At 34.9% G+C, this 16,068-nt stretch overlaps 1 protein-coding gene across 8 annotated transcripts in view; it reads right to left on the reverse strand.

The window, feature by feature from the left end:
- LOC128226886 (endophilin-A3-like) overlaps nucleotides 1–16,068 on the reverse strand; it is a 65,648-nt gene that overhangs the window by 18,753 nt on the left and 30,827 nt on the right. For 5 of the 8 annotated variants that reach the window (XM_052936997.1, XM_052936992.1, XM_052936995.1 and 2 more), the window contains exons 6-9: nucleotides 9,921–9,988; nucleotides 5,220–5,239; nucleotides 2,281–2,381; nucleotides 740–843 (exon numbers count right to left, since the gene is read on the reverse strand). In XM_052936997.1, coding sequence (XP_052792957.1) covers nucleotides 740–843; nucleotides 2,281–2,381; nucleotides 5,220–5,239; nucleotides 9,921–9,988 — 293 coding nt within the window. The remainder of the gene's footprint in view (nucleotides 1–739; nucleotides 844–2,280; nucleotides 2,382–5,219; nucleotides 5,240–9,920; nucleotides 9,989–16,068) is intronic. The other 3 variants (XM_052936999.1, XM_052936991.1, XM_052936993.1) reach the window with 2 other exon arrangements.

A 16,068-nucleotide genomic window follows, 5' to 3' on the forward strand; every position in this document is an offset into this window, starting at 1 on the left:
CTCTACTCTATTTCTATATCGTCAGCTAACTCGTCAGAACTTTAGTACGTGCCCAGAAACGTTGGGAAAACAAACGTACGAAAGACAACTCTGTACAAAAAATAGACTGTGTCTACATTATTAATGTCAAAAGTAACCGTTTATCTTATGACGAGACAATCATTATGGTAAGAACGACAAATCATGTATTCAAGAGAGAAATTGACTGTGTCTATATTTTCAGCTCACAAGTACTTGAATTTTTTAGGAAAAAGAGATGCATGTTTTCAACCAAGTTCTTAAGTCTCCATAAACCTTTTACTCACCACGTATTAAATATAGCGGGTCGCTGCAGCGGCCCGCAATAACAAATCCTACATAATAAAACTTCAAATGTTTAACTTTTTAACAATAATATACTCCCCTTAATAATATACTCCCCTTCAAAATAGGACAATTGGAGCCGCCTATGACTGGGTCATGAATTGTGTACCACACCATTTTCTCAGTAAGACATTTTCTCAGTAAGACAAAATTACTTTGTTTTACTATACATTGACAAAAAAATTGTTTTACTAAGGCAATTCTTCAAACATTAATAGTTTTCAGAGGAGAGCCTAACCTGACTTCACATTTCCACCTAGCCAGTGCCCATATATCTAGGTGTAAAGATGTTTTTGTTTTTTTCTTTTGGGGGGGGGGAGGTTGTTTTAAGCGCATAAGGCATTGGGAAGGGGGAAAGGGGGGGGGGGGGGGTTACCTTGACTCTAGGGTTTCCCCAAGCTCCTGTAGAATGTCCAGGGCCTGTCTGTGGTACTCTGTCTGGGCATCCACAAATGCTTGCAACTGGGCTATTTGCTCCACCTGCACAAAATAATAATATTATGTTATATTATGTGCTCCTCTAATTTTCTGGGTTTTTATGAAGCCATTTTCTTTATTTTTATGCAATTCAATGGTCTTGCCATTTGATGTTCATGTGTACCACACCATTTTCTCATTTTCTAAGGAGGCTTGGCTCTTTATTTTCTCTGTTATTGATGGGACCTGCTACAGTCAGTAAGTAAGTTGATTGGCTGTAGATTGATTAACTTGGTTGTCCAGTTAGGGCAGTGGTTAGCGCACTCGCTTCTCACAGAGGTGACCTGGGTTTGTTTCCCAGACTGGGCGCATTTGAGTTTTGTTTGTGGTCACCAAGCCAGACAAGTGGGGTTTTTTCTCCATGTGCTCCGGTTTCCCCAACAACACAAGACCACACCCTTAGTTAAATCATGCCAACGAGAGTGATTAATATAATGTTGTAATAACTTGTTTCATGATTGTTGTAAAACAAATATGTTTAAACAAAAAAATGTAAGTTGTTTATTATAGTGGCGTGTGCATTACACAAATGATATTTACAATAGAAATAGAAATGATGATCCGACCCATCAGGCCTATAAGTCACCTTAATGCAATCATTTCTGAAGCATTGGTACATATATTAACAAATATAATTATGTAAGTCACAGTGCTGTTTCTCTTTAGCAAACGGTTTTTAGTGCAGGTTGTTTGTAATTGTGGGTGATATAAACAATGATACTAATAATTACATTTATGTGCTCTCATCATTTTTTGCAGTTAATAAGGAGACATATGGCATATTTGTTGAATAGAGGTGTAAGGTCAAAATGTATTGCATGGAGTGATCACAGACAGCAACTAATCAAACATCTTCCATATATTATAACTTCAACCTGATAATGAACAAAAATAATAAGATACATTTATATGCACATCGACGATTGAAATAACAATTCATATGGTAATTGCCCTCCATTTATCAACTGGTTGCATGCACAATAAAGTCACTGCCAGTATACCACAAAAGGGTAAGTCTTTGTATATGAATATACGTAAAATAAAAAAAATCAATGTGTGTATATGTCGGGCCCAATTTCTTCAAGAAACTGTGATAATCGCAAATACTTTGATTGTAGTTGCTTTTGAAATATACAAATGTGAATATATGATTGCATATCAATATTACAAAAGTAATAAGCAGTAACTTTTATCAAGCCTGTTTGTCACAGAAATATAAATTTTTTACTCTAAAGAGAATAAATTTTCTCACCGAAGTATGTTTGAAATAACAGTTTTCTCGGAAGTTTTGAAACCATCTCTGGAGACTTCATTCCCCTAACAGAATGTATAGCGCTGAACAAGAGGATTCAATCTCATGTAGATATTTAATATACATGACTATATAGCCTTATAAGATATAACCAGACAAATTGTCCAAGCATTTATTACAAGACCTACATCGTTCTCCAGCAGGTTGTACATGGCAGTTTCAGTGAGCTGTTTTGACTCTTCAAACTTCTCCTCAGCCACACGAATCTCTTCTTCTGTTACTGCGGAACCTACAAATTAATAAAATCAAGTTAAATGATATCTTCTTTAAGACAGTGCCAACTTATTATGCAAAAAAATTGATAAAACACAGGACTGAACAACACAATATACAAACAATTTAATCATTAATTTTTCAAGCATAAGTTCTTTCACATCAACATCAGAACAAAGTTGAAAAACCTGTTAAAGAAATATCAAGTCCATAACATACTGAAAGAAGTGAGCTTGATTTAATACACAAGTACACATATATCTAACTTGAAGAATTTAAGTGTTAAGATGAAAAAATGCATTATTTTCATTGAAAAAGAAGTAACATGGAAGAAAGTAGCGCAAAAGACAAATTCTATATAACTCAGAAGGACTAAATCAATCTAAAAACTTTATAACATTCATTTTCATACTGAAAACATTTAACTATTTAAAGGCAAGGTTGTATTATGTTTAATACATTATTATTTCAAAGACTGTTATTTTCGATTGAGCCAAAGAAACAATTACTGACTAATTGCTAACATGCATAACTTCTTAAAATTCATGCAATTTATAAACATTTTTTTACAGTTATTAGCCAGAACATAGAACTTGTAAGTATTTAACACCCATTGCCTGCACAAATGTCGATAAAGAATGTTTCAATGATAAAATGTTGTTTTTCCTTCGCCTCAAAACCTATAGATTTATAATAACAAAAACGCTTCTAAAAATTAAAATACGTTAGGTTTTAAAATTAAAGTAATCTGCAAATAGACTATTAAAAAATCTACTCATATATTTTTTTTTGTCCTCTCAAGAGGTCAATATTCTATTCATTACGTTATTAAGGGTAACAAGACGCCAATGCGGCAACGCCGCATTTAAAGGGGCTGTCTCACAGATGATTAAATAGCGAAAAAAAATGAAAATTGTCGAAAAATGGCATAAACTTTGCATCGATGTGTACAATGCATTGAAATTTACTAACTGAAGTACCACATAGTTAACAATTAATTTAAGTTTAGCAGTTATTTCGTATTTTTCCATTAAAAAAAGATTACTGGGTATGTCTACCAGGTAGAATTCATTCCTTATGCGTGATTGGCTAGTCGGTGTTGTCATGTGATATTACCGAGGTAGGTCTATAGCTTAATTATGTCACCTGATTAGAATAAGCCTTTGTAGCTCAGTGAGTAAGACGCTGGACTTCAATGTTGGCGACCCGGGTTCAAACCCGGTCTCAGACACATTTTTTTTTTACATTTCGGTACTTTTTTTTAATTATGGTATCAAAGCGTAACACATTCTATAAGATAATTGTCCTGAGATTCATTACAGAAAAAACTTTTTTTGTGCCAATCTGTGACAATGCCGCTTTAAGCCGGATTTTTTATTTGATGATGCAATTTTGCAAACCTAGGATTGGAGCTAGTGACCTAGTATTTTTAACCAAAAAGACCCATATTTATACTTATCGGAGATATCGTTCATACAAATAACCTGATCAACAGAAACTATTCCATAAGTGTGAGGAAAAATGAATATTAATATTTATTAATACATCAGCTTTTCCAATAAGATCTGTCCCAGTGACCTAGTTTTTGACTCTAGATGACACACTTAATCATCTAAGATTTCATTTTTTTATGACATCAGGAAAATATTTCCCAAGATTTGACCTAGTGACCTAGTTTTTGATCTGAGGTGACTCATATTCACAAATGTTAAGACAACATGTAGACAAATATTCTGACCAAGTTTCATAAAGATTAGACAAAAATTAATGTTTATGACCGTGGAATTTTTTCTCCTAAGATGACCCATAATAAAAAACTTTCAAGATATTATGCAGACAAATAGTCTGACCAAGTTTCATAAAGATTTGACAAAAATTGTTGAATTTATGATGTGACAAGATTTTCCTAAGATTTGACCAAGTGACCTAGAATTTGACCTGGAATGACCAATATAAAAAATAAGCATGATATTATGCAGACAAATATTCTGACCAAGTTTCATGAAGATATGAAAAAAAAATGTTGAATTTATGATGTGGAAATATTTTTCCAAAAATTTGACCTAGTGACCTAGATTTTGACCAGGGTTGACCCATATTAAAAAATATGCAAGATGTAATGCAGACAAGCATTCTGACCATGTTTTATCATGATTTCTAATGATTTGACCTAGTGACCTAGAGATGACCCATATTCATATATATTCAAGATAACATGCCGACAAATAGTCTGACCAAGTTTGATAACCATTGGATAAAAACTCTTGATTTTATTACATAAATGAAAAGTGTAACGCAGAATTGTTGTTCGATGAAAAATCTGGCTAAAAACAGAACCTACCTACGAACTCCCCTAAAATGTGTGTAAGGTGAACGCAATAAAAAAAAATTTGGCCGCAGGAACATACATATTGAAATACATACCAAAATTATAAATATTACTTTTAGCTGCTAACAGGATTTTTTAAGATGTCTACTTTTGGTCAAATAAGCCTAGAAGACTGACTATATTTAGGAGCTATCAGAGTCATTGGAAGATTTGAACTTATAAAATACATGATACAACAAACCATAATATCTTTATGGGAATTTTTTTTTTCTAGAACCTTCAATATTTATATAAGCAGATAGCAAAAATGTTTGCTTTCTTTATGAAGCACAAATTGCTCAATCTTGCTAAAATGGGATTGCCTTCACCGTAATATATATTGTCTCCTTTTGAAAATCAAGCCCCAGCATTTTCCAAATATAATTAGCATAAATGTTTGATATAACACATTCGCTCAGTCAATGCTGATTACCAATAACGTAAATAAGCATTCCAAGGTGCATATAATGAGCGATGATACATTACCTCCTGACCGTCCCCCCTCTGGCAGTCGTAGAATAGAGAAAATAGGCCGTGAAATCATGCACACATTTTTACTATTATTATTATTTCCTACATTATATTAAAACAGACAGGATCACCACAACAGGCTTCGTTGGCATTCATGGTTGACATTTTGTTAACACTATACAAGTACCATGACTGCCATATTAAATTTGGTTTTATTGATTTTTGTTCAGTAAGTTTTTATTTATTTAGAAATCCTTATTTAAACCACATTACATAAACTATGTTAGGATCTAGAAGCATGGTGATTAAATGCAGAGCATTCCCTTACATGCATATACTTAACGCTAACTTGTTCATCAAAGCATCAAATATGCTTTGTCATTCAATTACATTTGACTTCTTATAAAAACTTTTAACTAAAATGAAGCTACCTTCTGTACACTGTTTCACTTATTTTTCTCTATTGCCTATATTGTAATTAGAGTATACTAATACAACATAACTATTATACCACATATAAACACCATCAAATCATAAATACTCTACAGTATAATACACTTATGGCCATTAATTGTGGACAAGAATAATAATGATGTTAATAATGGTTAACACTGAAATGCCAACTTTCTTAACTACAGTACTTCGGCTATCATATGCCTGTATCTGAAAGTGTTTTTTAAAGGGATGAATTGTATTGGGTAATTGCCGATGAATCTCCGTTTTAATTGGCTGACCACCAGTCCTGCCTATATAATCACTTTGTTGGTTATTTTGATGGAAGCAGGTGGCTTATATCTTTCATTGTAGTTATTCACATTGAGTAAGTTGCAACAGTTCTTTAAAAAAAAAAAAAAACACTGAAAGATTAAACAACAAAGATAATTAACAGCTTGTCCACACTTTAATGACCACAAGTCTACTGCATCTCCATGCAATACTGTAATAGAATTGTATGAAATTAAGAAAAAGAAAGAATGACAAAAATATAACGTGTGCAGAAAGATTTTGAATGGTACTATACCTTCTGTTCGGGGGAGAAAAAGAAGAGAGAAAATTAATCAGATAAATATAGAAGAGCTAGGCATGTTTAGTAATATATTATTAACCATACAACAACTGGAAAACACCCGAGTTATAACAACATTATATCAATCATCCCAAATGCACTGTGTTATGTAAAACTGTGGTATGATGACTCTTAAATGTTTCAAAATATCTTTTAAATTAATAGAACTCATTTTGCAAAAAGAATGTATCTAATTATTTGAATAGGCTATTTCTAACAGATGCTGCATTTTAATCATTGTTGCACTAATGTGAGACGGCCTTAAATACAATTCATTAAATACGCAGTTTTGAGCATCAAGTCCCGGACTCCTGACAGTAGTGAATACGGAACAAGAGTATATATATCTATCTAGTACCAGTGGAATACCCTCATAGGTGACCATCAACAAGTGTCATTACTTTCACAGCTAGAGAGAAACCTTCATATAACTTCAGTAACATTTATACATATATGGAATGAAAAGAAAGATATGATTTCCATAATTCTGAAATAAATTGAATTTCTGGCATAAATACATGACTAGGTTTTCTCATAAACTTCTAAAAATGTTAATTTTCTTTGGAGAAAACTATCTACTGACAGGCGACTATATGACTTGTGAATACTAATATTAATGTAAAGCAAAGAAATAATATTTAAATAAAATAGAAAACATGAGATTTAAATATGCAGAAGGATAAAGGTAAATATCACCCATCTTCATGAGAACATGTAACTACAGCTGAGAACAGGGGCCTGTTTCATTAGGGGTCTCAAAATTGTTGTAACATCACAAGTCTTGAATGTATTAAAAGAAACATCAGAGATGGCATGCAACAAATCAATTTTTCTTTCATTGCCTTAAAGAGTGTTTTCACCTTAAATTCCAACAATTGTTGGATCATTTTTTAATGACTTAAATCTTTAATGAAACTAGCCCCAAGTTCCAATCTGCTGCCATTGATGAATGTTTTGTTAAACCCAAGTGTTTTTAAGGAATACATGATTTTATACAGTAAAATACTACAGAGTCAGAACTGCTTTATTCAGTAAATAATGTAGTGGGAAATTTTTCTAAAAAAAATCATTCAGAAAGTGCTGTAAAATAAGATAACGAAAGCATGCCTCCAATTTGTTGTTATATATGTGGGAAATTGTTGCACACATTTATACAAAAAATTCACCTAAAATTATCAATGTTGAAATAAAAGTACTTACAAAATGCAGGAGACTGGCCGAAAAATATGGAAAAGTTCCCCCAACCACCATTTTTGCATGCAAATTCATTATTATTTACCATGCTTATATGAAGACTATAAAGCAGTAAAAGTTTACATACAATATACAAAATATATGATTGGATTTTATATGTAATATCCAAGCATTTTCCACATTTTTTGCATCCTAGTAATTTGGGTGTAACAATTTCAGCCAAGAAATAACACTTATTTCGCAAAGAATGTGTGTAAACTAAAAAGCTTTTTTTTTTAATACTAAAAAAGCCATTTGTTATTTTGTGGACAAGGCTGAAGCACCTACGAAAACCACATTCAAGTATATTTTTGTGAAAGCAGTCCATGGAGATTGGTTAGCATTACTAAGAGTGGACAGACACTGTGACAGACAGACAGATTAACAGCGGAGCAAACCCCCAAAACCTACCTCCTGAAGAGAGAGAGAATTATAACATGGTCAGGTATGTAGTCAAATGTCAGCTAACAAAGGTTAACACATCTAAGTTAGATTCTATTAATTTCAGATATAAACTTAAAAGTTTCTAACAGAAAAAAAATCCTGATAATAAAGTCTTGTTTCATGGCAGGGTGAATACACATTTGGAAAATGGCCAAGACAATCATAACGGTCAGCTATTAGATTGTGTAAAATATGGCGGTAACATGATGGATGTGGCTGAGTTTGAAGGTTTAATGCCAAAAAAATGTTTCCTGATAGTAGTGCATTTTGTTTTTAACTCATTTGACTTTAAAGATCAAAAGAAAAAAAGCATATGATTTGTGTACAGATAAAAATTTATTAGCAAATTTTGGTGCTTTTCTTACTGGGGAATTTGTGGCAACCTACCGTATGGTAATTATTGAAAACCTCCATTTATAAAGGCTTATATTTTTTAGCTGTTTACAAATCATATGCTCTTTTTTCTTGTTTTGATTAATAAAGTCAAATGAGTTAAACATAATGATGCATTAAAATTAAATATATATATTGGAATGAACCTATATTGGTTCCCTTTAAAGACAAATCACATATTTGTTACAAGAAACATAGATGCCCTCGTGGATTAGCTGCATCTTTTTTTGACTGACTATTTCATTTGAGGTCCTACGAGTTGTTTTCAGATTTCATTTGATCAGTGTGTGTATACCATGTGATAAATTGCGTCATAAATGCTACAGCGGAATGCAATATTTTGCTCTGGATGAAGACTTATAACAAAGATAACTTTAAAATTTCTTCACCATTTTAAATGAACTCTAGCGCAGTCTACGCCACTTACAGGGCCCAGCCTTCATTTTTTTACCAGAGTTTGATTGAGAGTTTAGTTTCTGAAAATGCATACCCAAACCTTTTCACAAAACCGCTGCCTGATGGAGCACTGTCAAAACATTAGAAAAATCTGACCCGAGATCACGCAGCGTGCCCGAGGGTCGGATTTTTCGATCCGGACCGGAAAAACATGATTGATATTTTTTCTTGCATACCTAAAATTATGAATTTGTGGAAAAATTGACGAAGACAACACACTATTGTACATTACACCAAAAAGCGTGTGCGACGTTGTGTACTGACGTCATAAAGCGCAGTAATTTAAAATCACTATCGACGTCAAATAGTTTCTTTAAAAATCGCGCTTTTACGATTATTTGTTTTCAGTTTTAATTAAAACTATTGTATACTTATATTTTTGATTCCGCTTTATAGAAATTGCATAATATACTTTTCATAAACCATACAATAAAAGAAATAACAAGTGGGGCGTTGTTGCGCGTGACTCATCTTACATGGGGGGTGTAAGATGAGTTTTTCCAGCACCGGTCACATGACCGGAAACACATGTCCGGTATGCAAGAAAGCCCTTTATTTCATTTAAAATGCTGTAGAAAAAGAAAAGTTATCTTGGTTTTAAGTATTCATTTTAAGCAAAATGTTGCCTTCCGACATAGCATATATGACGTAATTTATCATGAGGTATACACACAATGTTGCCAATGGACAAATAAAATCAATAGTTTGATCTTGAAGTTCCATTGGGGCTTCATAAAGATGGATCTGTGCCTCTACAGTAACATTGAACACTAGGACTTTCTATGCTCTGTTTTATTCAATATGGATGCAATTTGTCTTTAATGGATGGATAAATTAACAAATAGGAAAATCTATTTTTAAAAAAGTGTTTATACTTTCTTTATATTTTCAACAATTTCAGAAGAAATGAAAGAGATCATTGCTTGTTTTATATTTTTCTTTTTACAAAATGTGAACATAGATTTTGATGTAGTTGATGTTTTATATAAAGAACAGATTATATTTAATTTATATTATTAATCATTTAGTACCTACCATTTCATATATAACTAAATTTATCAGCTACTGAACTCTACAGCGAGTACAATCTCTAATACAAAAACAAAACACCCAAAAAAGGCCCACCTTTATCTTTCTTCCTCTTTTTACAGTCGAAGTCTAATCGCCGCCCAGACAGCTTCTTTCTGTGATGCTACAAGGGAAGTTACTCATATTTATAAATTGTATTAAACAAGGGTTACAAACACTGGACATATTTTACTAATTAAGAAGGAAAAAACAAACATAAAATCATTAATTATTTTGATGTGCTTAAAAAACTTCAGACTTGAGTGAATCTCACGCTGTATAAATAGGTCCTTTTTTCTTTATTTCTAAGATTTGGCCAATATTGCAAATTTTAAATATATACAATATCATATTTCGACACCAGAAAACAATATTCAAATCAACAATTAAACCAGGTTTTAAATTTTGCTACCAGATGAGTATAAAAATTACAAAATTAAAACAATCTTTGTTGAGTAGAAAATGACAGCTGCCTGCATATGGCACTCCACTATTTCCATGCTTATATATAGTCAATAGTTTTTTCAAATTAAATTGTCTACAATTAAACAGGAGCAACAATTTGCTAGGATACCAGTATTGTGTATAGTAGTGGTGTTTATGCACAACTTTTAGCAAAAAGCACAGCGGAAATGCTGCTGTCATTGCCAAGTCAATAAAAGAGTGTCTGTAAAACCTCTTCTTATTCTTTTAAGGTATGACGTCACCATTGCGTCATATGTACTTCCGTTGTGTGGAAAATTCTCAATAAAAAAAATAATGTTTTTATGACTGATAGACATGTTTTCACATGCTCAATACACTGTAAATCAAAAATATCATTATTCCTGAAACTTTTATACCTTGAGTATCTATCATTGCTTGATTTATCATTTAGAATAAAGATTTAGGCATAAACTGCTGCCCTATAGTTGAAAGGTCATTTTGGAAGAACTGTCATGGCGGACTGTGCAATTTTTAGAGTTTGTTTTTCAAGTGGAGAGATTTTTCTTAGGAATAACTTGACCCCCCTTTTTTATTGGCTTAAAGGGTAATTTAAAGCTTGTACTTTAAGAATATATATGTTTATCATAGTCTGCATTGGCTCGAAATGCCTTTAAATATTGTCTAAAAATAATCATTTCACATTGAATTATAGAGGAAATGACAATGGTGGTGTGTAACCTTAAAAGTCAAGGACATTGATAGTAGTGATAATACAGAATATATAATATTTATATTTTGTTCAAAATCAAACAAAGCAAGATAGTCTTACAATATGTTCCATTTTTACAATGTGTTATATTTAACCAAACTGTCAATAAATATTTTTTTCAATATTCATAAGGGTAAAAGGGTTTGCATCTAACATTAATGAGAAAAGACTTTCAGGACAAAATATCAGCTAGCAGCTGAAGATCTAAAATCTTGTTTGTGCAACCCCTCCCCCAAAACTGAAAAAAGATATGGTAAAAATGTGGAAAGAGGAGTCCGAATTTGTCAACAAGTAAGTTTTAGCTATTTTTAGCCTAGAAGGATGCATTCTTGTATATTCTATTCATGTAACTACTCCAATAATGACATGAAAATGTTAATATTTTACTGGGTGCCCCCAAATCTGCTAGAATCAATACATTGTGAGCTTTGCTGTTATAATCCTCTTTCTTGAAATTTACTGCATCTCTTGTTTTTGTAAAAGCCTCTTCACAGTTTACAAAGCTCAGACATTTCTTAGAAATAAACGTGACAATTACTACCATTTGGATTTTTTTTGTTTAAGCCATTCTCTTTTTACAGTTTGCAATTCACAGAAAGTTTTATAATAACGTACAACCTTGACAATGCTTTCAGGAATGAGTCAGGATTCTGGTATCATGTTGTTTTTACATATCTTTTATTACTCCTTGATAATACAGGAATGAAAAGTAAACTTCATTGTTTATTTGCAATTAATTTCACTGCTGATACAAAAGTATGAGTCTCATCATCATAATAAGCAACAGGTGTGATGCCTGCAGTGGAGTGCTCCTAGCAGATTGTTAGTCATTTTAGGTTTTCCTTTTTTAACATGCACCAGTGTATAGCACTGTCACACAGGACTCCCATTTTACGTCCCACCCGGAAGACTTGTAGTATTATTTTAGGGGCGCGCCGGTAATCAAACCAGCGACCCCTAGATTGACATTCCAGTGTGTTACCACTAGACCACAGATCTGCCACGTATGCCTGGAGCTAGAGTCTATCATCATACTAATAAGCCACAACTATGATATACCTCAGGCTGGAGTCTATCATCATAATAAGCCACAACTATGATATACCTGAGGCTGGAGTCCCATCAAAATAATAAGCCACACATATGATATACCTGAGGCTGGAGTCCCATCATAATAATAAGCCACACATATGATATACCTGAGGCTGGAGTCCCATCATAATAATAAGCCACAACTATGATATACCTGAGGCTGGAGTCTATCATCATAATAAGCCACAACTATGATATACCTGAGGCTGGAGTCCCATCATAATAATAAGCCACACATATGATATACCTGAGGCTGGAGTCCCATCATAATAATAAGCCACACTTAATTATGATATACCTGAGGCTGGATTCCCATCATAATGATAAGCCACACATATGATATACCTGAGGCTGGAGTCTATCATCATAATAAGCCACAACTATGATATACCTGAGGCTGGAGTCCCATCATAATAATAAGCCACACATATGATATACCTGAGGCTGGAGTCCCATCATAATAATAAGCCACACTTAATTATGATATACCTGAGGCTGGATTCCCATCATAATGATAAGCCACACATATGATATACCTGAGGCTGGAGTCTATCATCATAATAAGCCACAACTATGATATACCTGAGGCTGGAGTCCCATCATAATAATAAGCCACACATATGATATACCTGAGGCTGGAGTCCCATCATAATAATAAGCCACACATATGATATACCTGAGGCTGGAGTCCCATCATAATAATAAGCCACAACTATGATATACCTGAGGCTGGAGTCTATCATCATAATAAGCCACAACTATGATATACCTGAGGCTGGAGTCCCATCATAATAATAAGCCACACATATGATATACCTGAGGCTGGAGTCCCATCATAATAATAAGCCACACTTAATTATGATATACCTGAGGCTGGATTCCCATCATAATGATAAGCCACACATATGATATACCTGAGGCTGGAGTCTATCATCATAATAAGCCACAACTATGATATACCTGAGGCTGGAGTCCCATCATAATAATAAGCCACACATATGATATACCTGAGGCTGGAGTCCCATCATAATAATAAGCCACACTTAATTATGATATACCTGAGGCTGGATTCCCATCATAATGATAAGCCACACATATGATATACCTGAGGCTGGAGTCCCATCATAATAATAAGTTACAGATATGATATACCTGTGGCTGGAGCCTCATCATAATAATAAGTTACAGATATGATATACCTGTGGCTGGAGCCTCATCATAATAATAAGCAACACATATGATATACCTCAGGCTGGAGTCTATCATAATAATAAGCCACACATATGATATACCTGAGGCTGGAGTCCCATCATAATAATAAGTTACAGATATGATATACCTGTGGCTGGAGCCTCATCATAATAATAAGTTACAGATATGATATACCTGAGGCTGGAGCCTCATCATAATAATAAGCAACACATATGATATACCTCAGGCTGGAGTCCCATCATAATAATAAGTTACAGATATGATATACCTCAGGCTGGAGTCCCATCATAATAATAAGTTACAGATATGATATACCTGAGGCTGGAGTCCCATCATAATAATAAGTTACAGATATGATATACCTGAGGCTGGAGTCCCATCATAATAATAAGTTACAGATATGATATACCTGAGGCTGGAGCCTCATCATAATAATAAGCAACACATATGATATACCTCAGGCTGGAGTCCCATCATAATAATAAGTTACAGATATGATATACCTGAGGCTGGAGTCCCATCATAATAATAAGTTACAGATATGATATACCTGAGGCTGGAGCCTCATCATAATAATAAGCAACACATATGATATACCTCAGGCTGGAGTCTATCATCATACTAATAAGCCACAACTATGATATACCTGAGGCTGGAGTCTATCATCATATTAATAAGCCACAACTATGATATACCTGAGGCAGGAGTCCCATCAAAATAATAAGCCACACATATGATATACCTGAGGCTGGAGTCCCATCATAATAATAAGCCACACATATGATATACCTTAGGCTGGAGTCCCATCATAATAATAAGCCACACATATGATATACCTGAGGCTGGAGTCTCATCATAATAATAAGCCACACATATGATATACCTGAGGCTGGAGCCTCACATTAATAATAAGCCACAGCTATGATATACCTGAGGCTGCATTCCCATCATAACAAGAGATGTTTTTCAAACATTATGCCCCCCCTGAACGCCATGTTGTCAGGATTATATGGACAATTGAATGAAATATGCATGGACCGATTTGACAGCTGATTTGTTGCCATTAAGGCAGTTTTCAGATTATGACCATTAAAGTGTGAGGATAGAGTGTGTTATGACCATGACCTTTGACTCTATGAACTCAAAATCCAGAGTCATCAGCTGGTCACCAGAAACCTAAATGTCAACTTCGAGGGCCATGGGTGCAGGCATTGTCAAGTTATCAAACAGACAAGTTTTTTTCGTTCAAGGTCACTGTGACCTTGACCTTTGACCCAATGACCCCTTAAATCATAAGGGGTCATCTACAAGTCAGATGCAACTCCAAGTTAAGTTTGAAGGCCATGGGTTCAGGCATTGTTGAGTTATCACTCTGACAACCTTTTACCATTCAAGATCACTGTGACCTTGACCTTTGGCTCTATGAATCCTAAAATCAATCAGGGTGATCTACTGGTCAGGCTTAACATCCATGTCAAGTTTAATGATCATAGGTTCAGGCATTGTTGAGATATCAGTGGGAGAAGATTTGTTAACTTTTTTGCGTTAAAGGTTACTGTGACATTGACCTTGGCCTGATGACCCCCAAAGTCGATAGGGGTCATCTACTGGGCAGGCCCAACCTTCATGTCAAGTTTGATGACCATAGGTCCAGGAATTGTCGAGGTCGCTTTCAAGGTCACTGTGACCTTGACCTTTGACCCCTAAAATCAATAGGGGTCATCTACTGGTCAGGCCCAACCTCAATGTCAAGTTTGAGGGCCATGGGTGCAGGCATTGTTGAGTTATCACTCGGACAACCTTTTATCATTCAAGGTCACTGTGACCTTGACCATTGGCCCAATGACCCCTAAGATCAATAGGGACCATCTTCTGGCCAGGCCCAACCTCCAAGTCAAGCTTGAGGGCCATGGGTGCAGGCATTGTCGAGATATCACTCGGATAACCTTTTACCATTCCAGGTCACTGTGACCTTGACCTTTAGCCCAATGACCCCTAAAATTAATAGGGACATCTTCTGGCCAGGCCCAACCTCCAAGTCAAGTTTGAGGGCCATGGGTGCAGGCATTGTCGAGTTATCACTCGGACAACCTTTTACCATTCCAGGGCACTGTGAACTTGACCTTTGGCCAGATGACCCCCAAAAACCATAGGGGTCATCTCCTGGTCAGGCCAATTCTCCAAGTCAAGTTTGAGGGCCATGGGTGCAGGCATTGTCGAGTTATCACTCGGACAACCTTTTACCATTCAAGGTGACTGTGACCTTGACCTTTGGCCAGATGACCCCCCAAAACAAAAGGGGTCATGTACTGGTCAGGCCCAATTCCAAGTCAAGTTTGTGGGCCATGGGTGCAGGCATTGTCAAGTTATCACAAGGAAAACCTTTAACCATTCAAGGTGACTGTGACCTTGACCTTTGGCCCGATGACCCCCAAAAACAATAGGGGTCTTCTACTGGTCAGGCCCAACCTCCAATTCAATTATGAGGGCCATGGGAGCAGGCATTGTCGAATTATCACTCGGACAACCTTTTACCATTCAAGGTCACTGTGACCTTGTCCTTTGGCCCGATGACCCCCAAAAACAATAGGGGTCATTTCCTGGTCAGGCCCAACCTCCAATTCAATTATGAGGGCCATGGGTGCCAGCATTGTTGAGTTATCACTTGGATAACCTTTTACCATTCAAGGTCACTGTGAACTTGA

The sequence above is a fragment of the Mya arenaria genome, chromosome 3 (genome assembly GCF_026914265.1).
Source record: "Mya arenaria isolate MELC-2E11 chromosome 3, ASM2691426v1".
NCBI lineage: Eukaryota > Metazoa > Mollusca > Bivalvia > Myida > Myidae > Mya > Mya arenaria.